General features: G+C 45.5%; 1 protein-coding gene across 1 annotated transcript; it reads left to right on the top strand.

The window, feature by feature from the left end:
• The first annotated feature begins 534 nt into the window (after window positions 1-534).
• Window positions 535-15,699, top strand: SENP1 (SUMO specific peptidase 1). The gene is given in 18 exon segments (XM_054002042.1): window positions 535-589; window positions 1,020-1,503; window positions 2,522-2,594; window positions 2,714-2,810; window positions 4,442-4,535; window positions 4,537-4,578; window positions 5,679-5,784; window positions 6,559-6,792; window positions 7,118-7,172; window positions 7,326-7,364; window positions 7,482-7,566; window positions 8,987-9,130; window positions 10,974-11,105; window positions 11,796-11,999; window positions 13,245-13,324; window positions 14,420-14,504; window positions 14,793-14,888; window positions 15,495-15,699. Coding segments are annotated over 18 exon segments (2,145 nt in total). The 5' UTR covers window positions 535-557; the 3' UTR covers window positions 15,558-15,699.
• Window positions 15,700-21,423: the final 5,724 nt, after the last annotated feature.

Below are 21,423 nucleotides of genomic sequence, written 5' to 3'. Positions count from 1 at the left end.
ACCACAGAGTGACCCCCTATAGGGTCACAGTCCCACAGAGTGACCCCCCTATAGGGTCACACCCATCACAGAGTGACGCCCTATAGGGTCACAGCCCCACAGAATTACCACCCACCACAGAGTGACCCCCTATAGGGCCACAGCCCCACAGAGTGGCCCCCTGTAGGGTCACAGCCCCACAGAGTGACCCTCTATAGGGCCACAGCCCCCACCGAGTGACCCCCCATAGGGTCATATCCCCCACAGAGTGACCCCCCATAGGGTCACATCCCCCACAGAGTGACCTCCTATAGGGTCACAGTCCCACAGAATGACCACCCCCCCACCGAGTGACTCCCCTATAGGGTCACAGCCCCACAGAGTGACCCCCTGTAGGGTCACACCCATCACAGAATGACCCCCCATAGGGTCACCCCCCCACAGAATGACCACCCCCTCACAGGGGTACCCCCCTATAGGGTCACCCCCCCCACAGAGTGGCCCCCTGTAGGGTCACAGCCCCACAGAATGACCACCCCCCCACAGAATGACCCCCCATAGGGTCACAGCCCCACAGAATGACCACCCACCACAGAGTGACCCCCCATAGGTTCACAGCTCCACAGAGTGACCCCCTATAGGGTCACCCCCCCCACAGAGTGACCCCCTGTAGGGTCACACCCCCCCAGAGTGACCACCCCCCACAGAGTGACCCCCTATAGGGGCACAGCCCCCACCGAGTGCCCCCCTATAGGGCCACAGCCCCACAGAGTGATCCCCTATAGGGCCACAGCCCCACAGAATGACCACCCCCCCACCGAGTGACCCCCCATAGGTTCACAGCTCCACAGAGTGACCCCCAATAGGGTCACAGCCCCACAGAGTGACCCCCTATAGGGTCACAGCCCCACAGAGTGACCCCCTATAGGGTCACAGCCCCACAGAGTGACCCCCTGTAGGGTCACAGCCCCACAGAATGACCACCCCCCCACAGAATGACCCCCCATAGGGTCACAGCCCCACAGAGTGACCCCCCATAGGGTCCCCCCCCCCCTCCCCGTCCAGGGGGTCCCGTCCTCCCTGCGTTGCCGCCCTGGACCTCCGAGCCGCCAGGGGGCGCTCTCTTCTGCCAGCAAGGCAGAAGAGCCCTGCTCTTGCGCCACTTCCGGCGGCGGCTCACTTCCGGCGTTCGCTTCCGCTTCCGCCACCTCCTCCTCGCTGCCGCCGCGGAGCCCGGGAGAGCCGCGCGCGCTCGGGCCGCTTCCGGTTCCATTTCCGCTTCCGGCCGGGCCGGCTGAGGGGAGCGGAGCGGCGGCGGCCGCGGGCCCTGCTCGGCTCCCGGAGCCCGCTCCTCTGGCGCTGCCCTCACACCGCATCCCGCCGCCGCCGGGCCTCTTCCCGCGCCCGCTTCTGCCGCTGCCCGGGGCCGAGGCGGCGGCGCTGCCCCCCATGAGGATGGAGGCCCGGGAGGCGGCGCGGGCCCGGCCCGGCCCGGCCTTCAAAGGCTTCGGCCCCGAGAGCAAGGTGAGGAGCGGGGGCCGCGGCGTTCCCGGGCCCCTTTTCCATCGGGCCGGAGCCGCCCCGGCTCCTTCCCTCACGGAATTCCCGCGGGGTTTGGGAATTTCGGGATTTTCGGGAATATCTGGGACGATTCCCCCGTGCCAGGGCGCTCCTAGGACACTTCCGCGGTTTCTCTGGGAAAACTCAGCCTGGAAACCCCAAAAATCAAACCTGGAAACCCCAAAAATCGAACCTGGAAACCCCAAAAATCGAACTTGGAAATCCCAAAACTCAAACCTGGAAATCCCAAAACTCAAACGTGGAAACCCCAAAACTCAGCCTGGAAACCCCAAAACTCAAACCTGGAAACCCCAAAAATCAAACTTGGAAATCCCAAAACTCAAACCTGGAAATCCCAAAACTCAAACGTGGAAACCCCAAAACTCAGCCTGGAAACCCCAAAACTCAAACCTGGAAACCCCAAAAATCGAACCTGGAAACCCCAAAACTCAAACCTGGAAAACCCAAAAATCAAACCTGGAAACCCCAAAAATCAAACCTGGAAACCCCAAAAATCAAACCCCAAGCCGGTTTTTGGGGTTTTTTTTGGGTTTTCCCCGGTTCCCGAGGTGGGAATTCCGCCTGGAATCTGCCGGGAATGCGGAGCCCGAGTTGGGACCCAGAGCTGCGAAATTCAGGATTTTTCCAGCGGATTTTGGGTTCTTCCCGCTCCGTAAATTCTCCCCATAAAATCGGGGAGTTGTGACCTTTGGAAACCGGGAATTTTGGGAGTTTTTTTGGTTTTTTTGGGGGGAGTTTTGAGAGCTGGAATCGTGAATTTGGGGAATTGCTGCTTTTAGGAATTGCGGATTTTGGGACTCGTGAACTTTGGGAGCTGTGAAATCCTTCCCCCATTCCCAACCAACGCCTTTCCCTTTTCCCTCTCATTTTTCCTGGGCTCTCCCCTGACATTTTCCCACCTCCAAGCAAAACACTGGAATTTTTCCCTTTTTTTTTTTTTTTTTGTCTTTCTCCCCTTTAGTTTTTCCTCCCCAAACTCAGCAACTTCTCCTGCCCTGCTGGGAACTCCTCCTGCTCCCTCAGCTACGCCCCAGGTGAGTTTTCCCTTTGAAATTTGGGATTTTGGGGGTGTTGTTCCCTAAAAACAACCCCCGGAGAAGACGAAGTTGGGTTTTTTTTTTTGGGAATTCCCATTTTTTTTTTTTTCTTTTAGAAATTCCAGAAAGATTCCCGGGAGCCAACGGGCAGTGGAGGAGCTCCAAGCCCCGGGGCAGCCGAGGCTCCTTCCTGGAGACGCGGAAAAATTCCAGGTGGGAGCAGCAGACCCTGGATGGTCAGGGTTGAACTGGAATTTTTGGGTTTTATTGGGGATTTTGGAGTTTTGGGACTTGATTTTTCTGCGGGGGGTTTTATTTTAAAGGGTTTTTTTTGGAGGGTTTTTTTCTTTTTTAGGGGGATTTTATTTTTAGGATTTTTTGGAATGTAGGGGTTTTGGGGGATTTTAATTTCTTTTTTAGGGGGATTTTATTTTTAAGATTTTTTGGAATGTTGGGGATTTTGGGGGATTTTAATTTCTTTTTTAGGGGGATTTTATTTTTAAGATTTTTTGGAATGTTGGGGTTTTGGGGGATTTTAATTTCTTTTTTTTAGGGGGATTTTATTTTTAGGATTTTTTGGATTGTTGGGGTTTTGGGGGATTTTAATTTCTTTTTTAGGGGGATTTTATTTTTAGGCTTTTAATTTCTTTTTTAGGGGGATTTTATTTTTAAGATTTTTTGGAATGTTGGGGTTTTGGGGGCTTTTCTTTTTGGGGGGCATTTTATTTTTAGGATATTTTGGAGAGTCTTGGGATTTTGGAGGGTTTTAATTTCTTCTTTTTTAGGGGGATTTTATTTTTAAGATTTTTTGGATTGTTGGGGTTTTGGGGGATTTTAATTTCTTTTTTTTAGGGGGATTTTATTTTTAGGATTTTCTGGAATGTCGGGGATTTTGGGGGGTTTTAATTTCTTTTTTTAGGGGGATTTTATTTTTAGGCTTTTAATTTCTTTTTTAGGGGGATTTTTATTTTTAGGATTTTTTTTGTAGAGTCTTGGCATTTTTGGAGGGTTTTAATTTCTTTTTTTTGGGGGGATTTTATTTTTAGGATTTTTTGGAAAGTTGGGATTTTGGGGGGGTTTTAATTTGTTTTTTTAGGGGGATTTTATTTCTAGGCTTTTAATTTCTTTTTTAGGGGGATTTTATTTTTAGGATTTTCTGGAATGTAGGGGATTTTGGGGGGTTTAATTTCTTTTTTAGGGGGATTTTATTTTTAAGATTTTTTGGAATGTTGGGATTTTGGGGGGTTTTAATTTGTTTTTTAGGGGGATTTTATTTTTAGGCTTTTAATTTCTTTTTTAGGGGGATTTTAATTTTAGGCTTTTTTAATTTCTTTTTTAGGGGGATTTTAATTTTAAGATTTTTTGGAATGTTGGGGATTTGGGGGGGTTTAATTTCTTTTTTAAGGGGGATTTTGTTTTTAGGATTTTTTTGGAGAGTCTTGGGATTTTTGGAGGGTTTTAATTTGGGGGGGTTTAATTTCTTTTTTGGAGGGATTTTATTTTTAGGATTTTTTTTGGAGAGTCTTGGGATTTGGGGGGGTTTAATTTCTTTTTTTGGGGGGGAATTTTTTTGGTGGCTTTAACTTGGGATTTTGATTATTCGGGGCGAGTTTTTGAAGATTTTTCAGCGGGGTTTGGGATTCTTGCTGGGTTCTTTTAAATTTTATTTGGGATTTTTGAAGGGGGGGGTTGGGGGTTATTTTTTTGGGAGAGGTTGGATTTTTTTTTTAGCGTTTTATTTGGAATCTGATGCGTTTCATGTTCTCTTTCTGCGGTTTTATTTGGGGTTTTGAGCCAATTTGCAGGACTCAGGGCAAACCTGGGGTGTTTTTCCTTCCTTCCAGTGGCAATTCCAGCACTTTTGGGGGAAAGGCCGCCCTCCACGGAGCCTCTTTCCCCCTGAAGCCGGCCCCGAGCCCCTCCTGGAGCCGCCGCAGCCCCCAAGAAAGCCCCGCGGCGCTTCCTGAGCGCGGCCGAGGAGGTGACGGGGCTGGGAATGAATCCCGGGAATGCTGGGGAATAAATCCCGGGAATGCTGGGGAATAAATCCCAGGAATGCTGGGGAATGAATCCCGGGAATGCTGGGGAATAAATCCCGGGAATGCTGGGGAATGAATCCCGGGAATGCTGGGGAATAAATCCCGGGAATGCTGGGGAATAAATGCTGGGGAATAAATGCTGGGAATGCTGGGGAATAAATCCCGGGAATGCTGGGGAATAAATGCTGGGAATGCTGGGGAATAAATGCTGGGAAATGCTGGGAACTGCTGGGGAATAAATGCTGGGGAATAAATGCTGGGGAATAAATGCTGGGAAATGCTGGGAATGCTGGGGAATAAATGCTGGGGAATAAATGCTGGGAATGCTGGGGAATAAATGCTGGGGAATGCTGGGAAATCCTGAGAGATCCTGGGAACTGCTGGGAAATAAATGCTGGGAACTGCTGGGAGATCGTGGGGAATGCTGAGAGATCCTGGGAAATGCTGGGAAATGCTGGGAACTGGATCCTGGGAAATGCTGGGAGATCCTGGGAAATGCTGGGAGATCCTGGGAAATAATGGGGAATCCTGGGAAATGCTGGGAACTCCTGGGAAATGCTGGGAACTGCTGGGAAATCCTGAGAAATCTTGGGAAATGCTGGGAAATCGTGGGAAATCCTGAGAAATCATAGGAAATCCTGAGAAATCTTGGGAAATCCCAGGAAATGCTGGGAAATCCTGAGAAATTGTGGGAAATCCTGGCAAATCTTGGGAAATCCTGGGAAATGCTGAGAAATGCTGGGAAATCCTGAGAAATCCCAGTAAATCTTGAGAAATCGTGAGAAATCTTGGGAAATCCCAGTAAATCTTGAGAAATCCTGAGAAATCCCGGGGGTTTTGTGGGGGTTTTGTGGGATCGGGACATTCGGGCACAGCTGGGAGGGCTCAAACGCGAAACTGCCGTGGTTTTCCAGCCCTAAATCCCAATTTTTCAGGGCTTTTTCTTGGTGGGATTCCAGCAGAGGCCTGAGTTTGGGGGGAATCCCTCGGGATCAGTGGATTCCGGGGTTTTGATGGGATTTTTTTCCTGCTCTCCCCACAGACGGTGCGGGAGGAGGAGCGGGAGATTTACCGGCAGCTGCTGCAGATGGTGACCGGGAAGAGATTCTCCAGCTGCAAACCCTCCCCGCTGCTCCCCTTCCACCTGTGAGTCCCAAAATCCCTGCTCGGATCCCAAAGAACCCCAAAATCCCTGCTTGGATCCCAAAGAACCTAAAAAAAAACCTGCCCCAAATCCCAAAGAAACCCAAAATCCCTGCTCAAATCCCAAAGAACCCCAAAATCCCTGCTCAGATCCCAAAGAACCCCAAAAAACCTGCCCCAAATCCCAAAGAACCCCAAAATCCCTGCTCGGATCTCAAAGAAACCCAAAATTCCTGCTTGAATCCCAAAGAACCCCAAAATCCTTGCTCAAATCCCAAAGAACCCCAAAAAAACTCCTGACAAATCCCAAAGAACCCCAAAAAACCTGCCCCAAATCCCAAAGAACCCCAAAAAACTCTTTCCAAATCCCAAAGAACCCCAAAATCCCTGCTTGGATCCCAAAGAACCCCAAAAAACTCTTTCCAAATCCCAAAGAACCCCAAAATCCCTGCTCGGATCCCAAAGAAACCCAAAATCCCTGCCCTGAATCCCAGAGAACCCCAAAATCCCTGCTCGGATCCCAAAGAACCCCAAAAAACTCTTTCCAAATCCCAAAGAACCCCAAAATCCCTGCTTGGATCCCAAAGACCCCCAAAAAAACCCTCTCCAAATCCCTGACAAACCACCAAAGACCCTGCCCAAATCCCAAACCTCTCCAAAAACTCTTTCCTAATCCCAAAAAAAAATCCCAAAACCTCTCCCCATATCCCAGATTTCCAATCTTTTCCCAGAAATTTCCCTAATTGTTGTTTTTTTGGTTTTTTTTTTTTTTGCAGCTCCCACTGTCCCCCGTTCCGGCCCCTCCCTGCCCCAGGAGGCTCCCAGGGATGATCCCGAGGCACTGGAAATTCACAAAATTCCGGGTCCTGTTCCACATTCCCCGGAGCTGCCCCAGAATTCCCAAAATCCCCCCCTGGGCTCCTCCCCGGGGTTTCCTGGGGGGTTCCAGCCCCGGAATTCCGCGGCCCCGCAGCAGCGGGAGGAGGAGCCGGGAGCTGAGGCGCAGAGCGAAGGTGAAGATTCCTGAGAATCCCAGGAAAATAACCCCCAAAATGGCAAAAAAAACCCCCAAAAAATACCAACATTTCAAAGAAAACCAAACAGCAAATAAAACCCACCCCCCAAAAAAAAAAAAAAATCTGAAATTAATAAAAAAAAAAAAAATCCCAAAGAAAAAAACCCCAAAAAATCCCAAACAAACCAAAATCCCATAGAATCCCAAACCCTGGGAAAGGGATTTAAATTCTGTGGCCAGTCCAGGGTTTTTATTTGGGATTGGGAATTATTTGGGGTAGGAACGGAAGGGAACAGAAATCCAGGAATTTTCCCCATTTTTAGGGTCAGATTCCGTCATTTTGCTCAAGGTCAAGGATTCCAGGACTCCGGCTCCGAGGTGAGGGCTGGGAAATGAGGGAATTTTGGGGATTTTTAGGGACACGGGGAGGTGACAGTGAAGAGGGACAATGAGAATTTGGGAAATGAGGGAATTCTGGGGAAATTCTGGGATTTTTGGTCACTTCCAACCCTCCTTTCTCCCTCTTTGCAGCCCCCCCTTTTTCCATGCCGAGCTATGGATCAAAGAGCTGTGAGTTAATATTCCCTGCTGGCTTTTCCTGGGATTTTTGGGGTGGAAAATTGAAAAAACCCTGGCTTTTTTTTTTGTTTTTAATCCATTTCTCCATTAAAATTCTGTTTTTTCTAGGACCAGTGTCTATGATTCCCGAGCCAGAGAGAGGTGGAGGCAAATAGAGGAGCAGAAAGCTCTGGCCCTGCAGCTCCAGAGCCAGGTGAGAATTACATGGAAAAACACCCTGGACTGGGAAAATCAGGGGAAAAAAAAGTTGAAAAAGAGGAGAAATCAACTTTTTTTTTAGGCTTTTGTTCTTCCCATAAAGATAAACAGCAAGGAAAAGAAGGAATGTTGTCCCAGATTGGAAATTACAGGAAGCACCGGGAGGGCGCTCAGGGCTTGGAAAATGAGTCAGAATCCATGGAAATGGGGGAAAAACGTGGCATTGGGGACAGGGTGGCTTTGGAAGGGTTAAATTCCACGACCCCAAAAGGTTTTTTTCCCAGTTTTACTGGTCCTGAATCCTCTTTTTTTTTTCCCCAATGGGTGGCTTTGGAAGGGTTAAATTCCACGACCCCAAAAGGTTTTTTTCCCAGTTTTACTGGTCCTGAATCCTCTTTTTTTTTTCCCCAATGGGTGGCTTTGGAAGGGTTAAATTCCACGACCCCAAAAGGTTTTTTTCCCAGTTTTACTGGTCCTGAATCCTCTTTTTTTTTTCCCCAATGGGTGGCTTTGGAAGGGTTAAATTCCACGACCCCAAAAGGTTTTTTTCCCAGTTTTACTGGTCCTGAATCCTCTTTTTTTTTCCCCAATGGGTGGCTTTGGAAGGGTTAAATTCCACGACCCCAAAAGGTTTTTTTCCCAGTTTTACTGGTCCTGAATCCTCTTTTTTTTTCCCCAATGGGTGGCTTTGGAAGGGTTAAATTCCACGACCCCAAAAGGATTTTTTCCCAGTTTTACTGGTCCTGAATCCTCTTTTTTTTTCCCCAATGGGTGGCTTTGGAAGGGTTAAATTCCACGACCCCAAAAGGTTTTTTTTCCCAGTTTTACTGGTCCTGAATCCTCTTTTTTTTTCCCCAATGGGTGGCTTTGGAAGGGTTAAATTCCACGACCCCAAAAGGTTTTTTTCCCAGTTTTACTGGTCCTGAATCCTCTTTTTTTTTCCCCAATGGGTGGCTTTGGAAGGGTTAAATTCCACGACCCCAAAAGGTTTTTTTCCCAGTTTTACTGGTCCTGAATCCTCTTTTTTTTTCCCCCAATGGGTGGCTTTGGAAGGGTTAAATTCCACGACCCCAAAAGGTTTTTTTCCCAGTTTTACTGGTCCTGAATCCTCTTTTTCCCCAATGGGTGGCTTTGGAAGGGTTAAATTCCACGACCCCAAAAGGTTTTTTTCCCAGTTTTACTGGTCCTGAATCCTCTTTTTTTTTCCCCAATGGGTGGCTTTGGAAGGGTTAAATTCCACGACCCCAAAAGGTTTTTTTCCCAGTTTTACTGGTCCTGAATCCTCTTTTTTTTTTCCCCAATGGGTGGCTTTGGAAGGGTTAAATTCCACGACCCCAAAAGGTTTTTTTCCCAGTTTTACTGGTCCTGAATCCTCTTTTTTTTTTCCCCCAATCCCTGATCCCCGAATGCCGCAGCGGCTCCAGGAGCGCGAGCGCTCCGGGCAGGAGCTGGTGGATCTGCACCTGCGCGTGCCCCTGGAGAAGGAGATCCCGGTGGCCCTGGGGCCGCAGGGCCCGGAGCGCGCCCGGCACGACGAGGAATTCCCGGAGATCACCGAGGTGGGGATGGATTGCTGGGGTTTGGGATTCCAGAGTTGGCGGGATTCCTGGGAAATGCTGGGAAACCCCGGGAGATGCTGGGAAATGCTGAGAGATCTTGGGAAATGCTGGGAAATTCTGAGAGATCCTGGGAAATCTTGGGAAATTCTGAGAAATTTTGGGAAATGCTGGGAAATTCTGAGAAATCCTGGGAAATGCTGAGAAATCTTGGGAAATCCTGGGAAATGCTGAGAAATCTTGGGAAATGCTGAGAAATCTTGGGACATCCTGGGAAATGCTGAGAAATCCTGGGAAATCTTGGGAAATCCTGAGAAATCTTGGGAAATCCCAAGAAATCCTGAGAAATCCCAGGAAATCCTTAGAAATCTTGGGAAATCCTGGGAAATGCTGGGAAATCTTGGGAAATGCTGGGAAATCTTGGGAAATCCTGGGAAATGCTGGGAAATCCTGGCAAATCCTGAGAAATCCTGAGAAATCTTGGGAAATCCTGGGAAATACTGAGAGATCTTGGGAAATCCTGAGAAATCCTGGGAAATGCTGGGAAATGCTGAGAGATCTTAGGAAATCCTGAGAAATCTTGGGAAATGCTGGGAAATCCTGAGAAATCCTGGGAAATCCTGAGAAATCCTGGGAAATCTTGGGAAATCCTGAGAGATCTTGGGAAATCTTGGGAAATCTTTGGAAATGCTGGGAAATCCTGAGAAATCCTGGGAAATCTTGGGAAATCATAGGGAAATCCTGAGAAATTTTGGGAAATCCTGGGAAATTCTGAGAAATACTGGGAAATCTTGGGAAATGCTGAGAAATCTTGGGAAATCTTGGGAAATCCTGGGAAATCCTGAGAAATCTTGGGAAATCCTGAGAAATCTTGGGAAATCCTGGGAAATGCTGGGAAATACTGAGAAATGCTGGGAAATCTTGGGAAATCCTGAGAAATCTTGGGAAATCCTGGGAAATGCTGGGAAATCTTGGGAAATCCTGGGAAATGCTGGGAAATCCTGAGAAATCTTGGGAAATTCTGAGAAATCCTGGGAAATCCTGAGAAATCTTGGGAAATCCTGAGAAATCTTGGGAAATCCTGGGAAATCTTGGGAAATCCTGAGACATTTTGGGAAATACTGAGAAATCTTGGGAAATCTTGGGAAATTCTGAGAAATCTTGGGAAATCTTGGGAAATTCTGAGAAATCTTGGGAAATCCCAAGAAATCCTGAGAAATCTTGGGAAATCCTGGGAAATCTTGGGAAATCCTGAGACATTTTGGGAAATACTGAGAAATCTTGGGAAATCCTGGGAAATTCTGAGAAATCCTGAGAAATCTTGGGAAATCCTGGGAAATTCTGAGAAATCCTGAGAAATCTTGGGAAATCCTGAGAAATCTTGGGAAATCTTGGGAAATGCTGAGAAATCTTGGGAAATCATAGGGAAATCCTGAGAAATTTTGGGAAATCCTGGGAAATTCTGAGAAATACTGGGAAATCTTGGGAAATCCTGAGAAATCTTGGGAAATCCCAAGAAATCCTGAGAAATCTTGGGAAATCCTGGGAAATCTTGGGAAATCCTGAGACATTTTTGGAAATACTGAGAAATCTTGGGAAATCCTGGGAAATTCTGAGAAATCTTGGGAAATCCTGGGAAATCCTGGGAAATTCTGAGAAATCCTGGGAAATGCTGGAAAATCCCGGGAAATGCTGGGAAATGCTGGGCAATGCTGGGAAATGCTGGGATATCATCCCCGTGCCCTCCTCCCGTGGGGTCTGCGGCGTGGGGCCGATCCGTGTGGGGTGGAATCCCGGGGGATTTGGGGCTGGGAAAAGCAGGAGCTGTGCCTCTCCCTCGGCCCAGGAAATGGAGAAGGAAATCAAGAGCCTGTTCCGAGGAGGGAACCAGGACGAGGTGCTGAGCGAGGCTTTCCGCCTCACCATCACCAGGAAGGACATCCAGACCCTCAACAACCTCAACTGGCTCAACGACGAGGTGAAAACCCAACCACTGCCAAAAAAAAACCCAAAAAAAACTGCCCCAAATCCCCAAAAACCACCAGAGACCCCTGCCCAAATCCCAAACCTCGCTCCAAAAACTCCTCGGCAAAAAATGAGAGAGGGGAAAAATGGACGGGTTGGGTGCTGGGAGGGGATTTGTGGGTTGGGATTGCACCCTGGAGTAAAAAATCCATGGGGGAAACTCAGTTATAAATATAAATTATATATCATATAAATTCTAAAAAGGATTTAATTGGTGTGGGGAATGATTTAATTTGGGGAATAATTTAATTTGTGTGGGGAATAATTTAATTTCTGTGGGGAATAATTTAATTTCTGTGGGGAATAATTTAATTTGGGAAATAATTTAATTTGTGTGGGGAATTAATGGCAGCAGGAGGATGGGATTGATGTGAACAGGGGAAACGAGTAAATCTTAAATACAGACTTAAATAAAGGCAAATTCCTAAAAATCCTTGGGGTTTTTTTTTTTTTTTTTTCTGGAATGTTTTACTACTGTGGAGCTACTGCAAACCCCACCTTGGGTTTTTTTAAAGGTTTTAATACAAATCCTCCTTTTGGGGGGTTTATTCCCTAACTTTACACAGGGGACATAAATCCAAATGCCACAATAAATTAAAATCTATTTTAAAAAATCCTGTTTGCTCTCCCTTTCTTTTCCCAGATCATCAATTTCTACATGAATTTGCTGATGGAGAGGAGCAAGGACAAGGATTTGCCCGCAGTCCACGCCTTCAACACCTTTTTCTTCACCAAATTAAAGACTGCAGGGTACCAAGCTGTGAAAAGGTGGACAAAAAAAGTGGATATTTTCTCTGTGGATCTGCTCCTGGTGCCCATCCACCTGGGAGTGCACTGGTGCCTGGCTGTGAGTGCCTCAATTATCCCAAAAAATCCTCACCTTGGCATTTAGGGCCCGGATTTCCTTTGCTTTTGGGTGATGCTGATGGGGAAAAAATTTGTCTTTGTGATTCAGATCCGAGTTTAAAGGGGAACACAAAGGCAGGAGCAGCTTTTTGTGGGGTTTTTAGTCCTCAAATTCAGCCTGGAGGTCATTTTAGGGAATTTATTCCCTTGGGAAGATCTGATTTCCCCGTTCCCAGCAGCTCCTGGTGCCACAGGTTCTGCTTAAAGAGATTTAGGCCACTGATATTTCACTTTTCCCCTCCTTTGTCCCATCCCCTCCCCTGGGATCCTGCAGGGATTTTCAGCTCCCTTTTAGCAAAAACCTCCTCAATTTATTAATTCCTGCTTGAATTGTTCATCAATTCCATGGTAAAGAGAGAATTTCCAGCACAAATGGGGAGGGAATGGGGCAAAGTTATTGTGAGCCCAATATTATTATTATTATCATTATTATTATTATTATTATTATTATTATTATTATTATTATTATTATTATTATTATTATTATTATTGTTGTTGTTGTTGTTATTATTATTATAAATATTAATGTCAATGTTAATATTAATATCAATATTAATATTATAATGTCAATGTTAATATTAATATTATAATATAATTATTATTAATTATCCTATATATAATTATATATAATATTTATATATTATTTCTATATTGATATTATATATAATAGTATATAATATACATAATATATTATATATAATTGTTATAATGGTTAATAATTATATATAATTATTAATAATTAATTAATATAAAATTAATATACAAGTATATAATTACATATAATATTTATATATTATTTATATATTAATATTATACTATATATAATAGTATATAATATACATAATATATAATATATAATTATTATAATGGCTAATAATTATATATAATTATTAATAATTAATATAGAAATTAATATATAAATATATAATTATATAAAATATATAATTATATAAAATATATGCTCTATTAATAGTTAATATATATAAAATACATGATAATAATAATAATAATAATATTAATAATAATAATAATAATAATAGAGGCTAATTTAGACATTCAGGGATTAAAAACACAGCAGGAAATGGGGATTCTTGGGGGGGGAAATCCTTCTCTGGTGTGAAATATCCTGGATTTTTTTGGTTTTTTTTTTTTTTTGGCCCATTTTAAGGAATTTTTCTCTGTGCAGGTTGTGGATTTCAGGAAAAAAACCATCACCTACTACGACTCCATGGGGGGGATCAACAGTGAGGCCTGCAGGATCCTGCTGTGAGTAAAATCCCTTCCCTGGGAGAATCCCAGCCTTGGAAACGCCAACTTTGCCCATCTGGGGTCATTTTGGGCTCTTTTGGGGTCATTTTGGGCTCTTTTGGGGTCATTTTGGGCTCTTTTGGGGTCATTTTTGGGCTCTTTTGGGGTCATTTCTGGGCTCTTTTGGGGTCATTTCTGGGCTCTTTTGGGGTCATTTTGGGCTCTTTTCGGTCATTTTTGGGCTCTTTTGGGGTCATTTTTGGGCTCTTTTGGGGTCATTTCTGGGCTCTTTTGGGGTCATTTTGGGCTCTTTTGGGGTCATTTTGGGCTCTTTCAGGGTCATTTTGGGCTCTTTTGGGGTCATTTTTGGGGTCATTTTGGGCTCTTTTGGGGTCATTTTTGGGGTCATTTTGGGCTCTTCTGGGGTCATTTCTGGGCTCTTTTGGGGTCATTTCTGGGCTCTTTTGGGGTCATTTTGGGCTCTTTTGGGGTCATTTTTGGGCTCTTCTGGGGTCATTTCTGGGCTCTTTTGGGGTCATTTTTTGGCTCTTTTGGGGTCATTTTGGGTTCTTTTGGGGTCAGTTTTGGGGTCATTTTGGGGTCATTTTGGGCTCTTTTGGGGTCATTTCTGGGCTCTTTTGGGGTCATTTTTGGGCTCTTTTGGGGTCATTTTTGGGCTCTTTTGGGGTCATTTTGGGCTCTTTTGGGGTCATTTTTGGGCTCTTTTGGGGTCATTTTTGGGCTGTTTTGGGGTCATTTCTGGGCTCTTTCAGGGTCATTTTTGGGCCTTTTTAGGATCATTCTTAGGTCCCTTTAGGGTCATTTTTTGTGCTCCTTTAGGGTCATTTTTTGCTCCCTTTTCAGGCTCATTCTCCCCTTCCAGGATGTGAAAAATTCCTTTTTTTTCCCTGGAATTCCCTCCCTGTTTTTTCCCCCATGAGATTCGGCCTCTCCTAATCCAATTTCAGATTTTTTTTGGGGGGGGGGTGGGGGATTGATTTGTAATTCCCAACCCTTGAATCCCTTTGGGAACATCCAGACAGAGAAAAAAACTCAGAATTACCATTTTTTTTCCCCCATGAATTCCAGCTTTTCCCACTCCTTTTCCCACAGGCAGTACCTGAAACAGGAAAGTTTGGACAAGAAAAGGAAGGAATTCGACACCAACGGATGGACCCTGCTGAGCAAGAAGAGCCAGGTTTGGACACCCCAGAATTCCCAAAGAATTCAGGATTTCCTTGGATTCCCAGCCCTTTTGGGGCATTTTTCCCCCCCTCAGGGATTCCTGGGAAGAAAAGGAAGGAACAAATCCCAAATTTGAGGAAATTTTCCCACAGGGATGAGGTCAAGGAAGGGTTTCGGTGGGAACGCAAGAAATTCTGGAATTTTGGTTTTTTTTCCAAACCTCCCCCAAGATTTCAGTGGGGTTTTTCCTGGGGATTTGGGGGGGTTTGGGAATGCTGATTCCTGGTTTTTTTTTTCCCAGGAGATCCCGCAGCAGATGAACGGCAGCGACTGCGGGATGTTCGCCTGCCGCTACGCCGAGTGCATCTCCAAGGACAAACCCATCAACTTCACCCAGGTACCCATTCCAGAGGCAGGAAAAACCCCCCAAAATCCCATGGAATCTGGGGGAAATCCCCGTGTTTCTCACCCAATCCCAAGGAATTCCCACCTTGTTTCCCACTCCCAGCCCCACCACGGGGAATTGTCCCCAAATCCGTCTCACGAGTCTCTGGGAAAAGCTCCCAAGCCCCCAGTGCCAGGGAAAATCCCAAATATTTCCCCCTCAAAATGTGGGAGAAATTCCCCCATTCCTCCCCAAAATCCCAAGGAATTCCCCATTCCCAACCTCCAGGGATATCCCACTTCCCTCCTCCAGCATTTCCAGATCCCAACACGCCCAAATTGCCCCAGACCCCCAGGGGAAAACCCCAAATTCCCCAAAATCCCAGCATGGGATAAATCCCACCATTTTTTGCCTGAATCCCAAGAAATTCCCATTTTTTTCCTCCCATTCCCACAACCCCAAAGCCCCAAATTTCCCCCTTTTCCATTATTTTCCATGGAGAAAAAAAAAAAAAAATTGTGAATCTGTCCCCGGACAAGCAAACCCTGACCAAAATTCCCATTTTTTTTTTTTTTTTTTTCCCCTTTTCTCCCCCCAAATTTCCCAAAATTCCCAAAGCAACACATGCCCTATTTCCGGAAGAGGATGGCCTGGGAAATCCTGCACAGGAAGCTCCTCTGATGCCAGAAAAATCCTGAAATTCCACGGATTTGGATCAGAAGAATCCCAGGATTCTCCTGGGGACGCAGCCAAGGAACTCCGGGTCCTGCTCTTCCCAAAAACCCCCCCAGATTTGGGGGGAATAGAAAAGTTTGGAAGCACAGTTGGGATTTTTTGGAGTTTCTTTCCCTCTTTTTTGAGATTCCAGGATGGATTTTCCTGCTTTTCCATCTGCTGGGATGGGGAAATTTGGGAATTTTGGGCTTTTTGGAGCTGGGTTTTCGGGAAAAGGGAGGAGCCTCCGTGGATTTGGGTTGGAGAAATCCGGATTTGGGAAAAGCAGGGGAAGGGTTTGGTTCTGGAGGGAATTTTTTGGGGATCATTCCCATTTTTTTCCACCTCATTCCCAAAATTTGGGGATTTTATCCGTGGGGGAAACCTGGATTGGGATCCCTGGGAATAATTCCTGCTTAAATCCCTTTTCTTCTCCCCAAATTCCCACTTTTGGGCGGATTTCCCAGGATTAAGCTCTGGAATGCCAGAATTCCTCTGGATTTATACCCAAACTTTGCTTTTCTGAGGGATAAATCCCAAAAATCTGAGCAAAATCTGGGATTTCTTGAGAATTTTTAGGAATTTTCCCCTCCCTTTCAGGCTGCTTCATCCCAGCAGCTCCTGTTGCTTTTCCCAGTTGCTTTTCCCACTTTTTTTCCAGGAAAAAAAAAATCCTCCCAAATCCCAGGAGCTGCAGAACCACGGGAAAAGCCCCAAAATCCTGGAATTCCTTCAATTTTTCCCAAAAAAGGCCAGGATTTATTTGGAGAGCTTTGCCAACCCCTTTCCCTGGATTAATTTATTCCCAATTTTTTTTTTTTTTTTTGAGCTTCCCAAGCCTCTGGATTTGCTCTTCCTGGTGGAAAAGAAGATTTTTAAGAAGAAAAGTGTAGGGGGGGAAATCCCAACTTTTTGTATTTTCCCTCTCCTGCAGGAGCTGGGAATTTTTTCTATTTTTCCCAAGCTGGGAGCTGAAGTTTTGTACCAAATTCCTGAATTTTTGGAGCCCTTTTTCCTGTTTTTCCCCAGCCCTTTGTGTCCCTTTGGATCCCAAATTCCCTCCCCTGTTTTATACCAGATTAATTTCCTACTTTTTTTATCTTTTATTGAAATAAAAGATCTGAAAAAAAAAAAAAAAACCAACCAAACCTGGAATTGTGGAATTTTCCTGCTTTTTGTGCTAGATAAGAATGTGCTTTAATTATGAACAGGTTATAAATGTGCAGGAGATTTAAATTTGGTTTTACCAACTCTTCACATTCTATGGAAAATTGTTCAGGTTCTGTGGGAATCCCAGGAAAAGGATTTGGGGTTGTTCATCCTCAGCTGAAGAAATCAGGGAAAGTGCCCCAAAAATCTGGGAAAAATGCCCCAAAATCCAGGGAAAGTCACTCAAAACCCAGGGAAAATGCCCCAAAATCCAGGGAAAATGCCCCAAAATCTGGGAAAATGCCCCAAAATCCGGGGAAAATCACTCAAAATCTGGGAAAATGCCCCAAAATCTGGGAAAATGCCCCAAAACTCCAGGGAAAATCACTCAAAATCTGGGAAAATGCCCCAAAATCTGGGAAAAACCACTCAAAACCCAGGGAAAATGCAACAAAATCTGGGGGAATGCCCCAAAATCCAAGGAAAATCACTCAAAATCTGGGAAAAATGCCCCAAAATCCAAGGAAAATCACTCAAAATCTGGGAAAAATGCCCCAAAATCCAGGGACAATCACACAAAACCCAGGGAAAATGCCCCAAAATCTGGGGAAAATGCCCCAAAATCCAGGGAATATGCCTCAAAATCCGGGAGGATGCCCCAAAATGTGGGAAAAATGCCCCAAAATCCAGGGAAAGTCACTCAAAACCCAGGGAAAATGCCCCAAAATCTGGGAAAAAAGCCCCAAAATCCAGGGATAGTCACTCAAAACCCAGGGAAAATGCCCCAAAATTTGGGAAAAGTGCCCCAAAATCTGGGGAAAATGCCCCAAAATCCAGGGAAAATGCCCCAAAATCTGGGGAAAACCACTCAAAACCCAAGGAAAATGCCCCAAAATCTGGGAAAAATGCCCCAAAATCCAGGGAAAATCATTCAAAACCCAGGGGAAATGCCCCAAAATCTGGGAAAAATCACTCAAAACCCAGGGAAAATCACTCAAAACCCAGGGAAAATGCCCCAAAATCCAGGGAAAATAATTCAAAATTCGGGGGAATGCCCCAAAATCCGGGGAAAATGCTACAAAATCCGGGAGGATGCCCCAAAATCTGGGAAAAATGCCCCAAAATCCAGGGACAATCACTCAAAACCCAGGGGAAACGCCCCAAAATCTGGGAAAAATCACTCAAAACCCAGGGAAAATGCCCCAAAATCTGGGAAAAAAGCCCCAAAATCCAAGGAAGATGCCTCAAAATCCGGGAGGATGCCCCAAAATCTGGGAAAAATGCCCCAAAATCCAGGGAAAATCATTCAAAACCCAGGGGAAATGCCCCAAAATCTGGGAAAAATCACTCAAAACCCAGGGAAAATCACTCAAAACCCAGGGAAAATGCCCCAAAATCTGGGAAAAAAGCCCCAAAATCCAGGGAAGATGCCTCAAAATCCGGGAGGATGCCCCAAAATGTGGGAAAATGCCCCAAAATCCAGGGAAAATCACACAAAACCCAGGGAAAATGCCCCAAAATCCAGGGACAATCACTCAAAACCCAGGGAAAATGCCCCAAAATCTGGGAAAAAAGCCCCAAAATCCAGGGAAGATGCCTCAAAATCCGGGAGGATGCCCCAAATCTGAGGCAGCTGCCCAGAAATCCATCAGAAAATGACCCCAAATTCCCCGGGATCCCCCTCAAATCCCACCAGGAATTCCCTCCCCCCCTCCAGGTGACAAAGGTCCCTTCACGCCCCTCCCCCCCCGTTGGATCCGTCGCTATTTTTACAAAAATTCCCAGAAAAAGCCGGGATTTGGGATAAAAGCGCCCTTTGTGGGGCCGCGGTTGGGGCTGGCAGCGGCGGGGCCGGGCAGGGCTCGGCTCTCCCGGGGATCCCGGGATTCCAAAATCCCAAAAAAACTCCGGGACACGGAGCCCCCTGTGCTGCCCGGGGGAGGCGGCGGCGCCCTGAAAACCGGGAAATGCCCCAAAATCCCGAGAAAATGCCCCAAAATCTCGGGATAATGCCCCAAAATCCTGAGAAAATGCCCCAAAATCCCGAGAAAATGTCCCAAAATCTCGGGAAAATGCCCCAAAATCCTGAGAAAATGCCCCAAAATCCTGAGAAAATGCCCCAAAATCTCGGGAAAATACCCCAATATCCTGAGAAAATGCCCCAGAATTCGGAGAAAATGCCCCAAAATCTCGGCAAAATGCCCCAAAATCTTGGAAAACGCCCCAATATCCCGGAAAATGCCCCAAAATCTCGGGAAAATACCCAATATCCTGAGAAATTGCCCAAAATCAAAAAAAAAATGCCCCAAAATCTCGGGAAAATGCCCCAAAATCCCGGAAAATGCCCTAAAATCCTCAGAAAATGCCCCAAAATCTCGGGAAAATGCCCCAAAATCCCGGAAAATGCCCTAAAATCCTCAGAAAATGCCCCAAAATCTCGGGAAAATGCCCCAAAATCCCGGAAAATGCCCCAAAATCCTCAGAAAATGCCCCAAAATCTCGGGAAAATGCCCCAAAATGCTGGAAAACGCACCAAAATATCAGAAAATGCCCCAAAATCTCGGCAAAATGCCCCAAAATCCCAAGAAAATGCCCCAGAATCTCGGCAAAATGCCCCAAAATCTTGGAAAACGCCCCAATATCCCGGAAAATGCCCCAAAATCCCGAGAAAATGCCCCAAAATCTCGAGAAAATACCCAATATCCTGAGAAATTGCCCAAAATCCAAAAAAATTGCCCCAAAATCTCGGGAAAATGCCCCAAAATCTTGGAAAACGCCCCAATATCCCTGAAAATGCCCCAATATCCTGAGAAAATGCCCCAAAATCTCGGGAAAATGCCCCAAAATCCCAGAAAAACGCCTCAAAGCACAAGTGCCCCCAAAACAGGGATGCCAGTCCCAAAATCCGACACAAATGCCCCAAATGCAGGAAAAATGCCCCAAAATCCGGGAAAGATTCCCCAGGATTCAGGGTCGGGACCCCAAATTCTGACCCCAGAGTTCAGAGCTGCCCCTCCAAGGCCCCGATTTTGGGGCATTTTGGGGCATTTTGGGTCATTTTGGGTCATTTTTAACCCCAAATCCAGCCAGGTCTGAGCTACCCCCCCCTCAAACCCCAATTTGGGTCATTTTGGGGTCATTTTTGGGTCATTTTGGGGCATTTTAACCCTTCAAACCCCAATTTTGGGGTCATTTTTGGGGCATTTTGGGGCATTTTAACCCTCCAAACCCCAATTTTGGGGTCATTTTTGGGTCATTTTGGGGCATTTTTGGGTCATTTTGGGGCATTTTAACCCTTCAAACCCCAATTTTGGGGTCATTTTTGGGGCATTTTGGGGCATTTTAACCCTCCAAACCCCAATTTTGGGGTCATTTTTGGGTCATTTTGGGGCATCTTTGGGTCATTTTGGGGCATTTTAACCCTCCAAACCCCAATTTTGGGGTCATTTTTGGGTCATTTTGGGGCATTTTAACCCTCCAAACCCCAATTTTGGGGTCATTTTCGAGTAATTTTGGGGGGAATTTCGGGGTAATTTGGGGTAATTTTTCACCCCAAAGCCTCCAGGTCAGCGCTGCTCCCCCAAAACCCCAATTTTGGGACGATTTGGGGGAATTTTGGGCCATTTTTAACCCCAAGCAGGAGCAGGGTCCTCACACTCCAGGAGCCTCCTGATCCTAATTGCTCCTAACGACCCCGACCCCATTAATCCCCCACAGGCCTGAGCCCTCATTAATTAATTAATTAACCCACAGCCCCGCTGGGCTTTTTTTCTGCTTTTGCCCAAAAGCAACAACAACAAAAAAAATCCAAAAAAACCCCAAAAAATCCCCGAACCCGATCTCCCTTCAAACCTTGGGACCCTCAGCCCAGCCCCCATCAAAAAATCTCTTTTAGGGTCGGGTTTTTTTTTGGGATTTTGGGTGTTTTTGGTGGTTTTTTCTTAATTTTTTTTTTTTTTCCCTGGATTTATTTATTTTTTGGGATTTTTTCCGGTTCTGGGCCACAGGGGCGGCTTTGTCCCCGTGGCTTTTGGGGCTCTGGCACGGTGCCACCCCAAATAGGGTTTTTTTTTTTTGGGGGGATGGGGGGATGGGAGAATTCACCATCAAAGCATCCAAAATCCCGGTTTTTTTTTTTTTTTTTTTCGCCTCTTCCTCGCTCCAGACTGGGGAAAAAAAAAAAAAAAAAAAAAAAAAAGGAAACTTTTAAGGTTTGGAGTTGGATAAAAATCCTGAATTTCAAGCATTTAGGGGGTAAAAAAAAATCCCAAGTTTTGGGGTGGGGATCATAAAAATTTAAAGGGTGAAGTGACTCCCCCGTGACCCCGAGGGGGAAAAATCTGGGAATTCCAGGGGAAAAATCAGCTTTGGGAATGGGAAAAATCCCTTAAGAGACATCCAAAAAAATCCCAAAGTGTCCCTCAAACCCGTTCATTCAATTGCCAGCGTTTCACCCCAAAATACCCCAAAAGATAAAAACCGCACTGAAAATACCCCCAAAATAGTTGAAAAATATTTTTTAAAATGCACAAAAATATTTTTAAATGCACCAAATTTTTTAAAAAAATTTAAACCCCCAAAAATATAAAAAATACACAAAAAATACCCCAAAAATATACAAATATTCACAAAAATACCCCAAAATATATAAATATTCACAAAAATACCCCCAAAATATATAAAT

The sequence above is a fragment of the Vidua macroura genome, chromosome 34 (genome assembly GCF_024509145.1).
Source record: "Vidua macroura isolate BioBank_ID:100142 chromosome 34, ASM2450914v1, whole genome shotgun sequence".
Classification (NCBI taxonomy): domain Eukaryota; kingdom Metazoa; phylum Chordata; class Aves; order Passeriformes; family Viduidae; genus Vidua; species Vidua macroura.
Note: the sequence above shows the minus strand (reverse complement) of the source record. Positions and strands in the feature narration are given on the sequence as shown.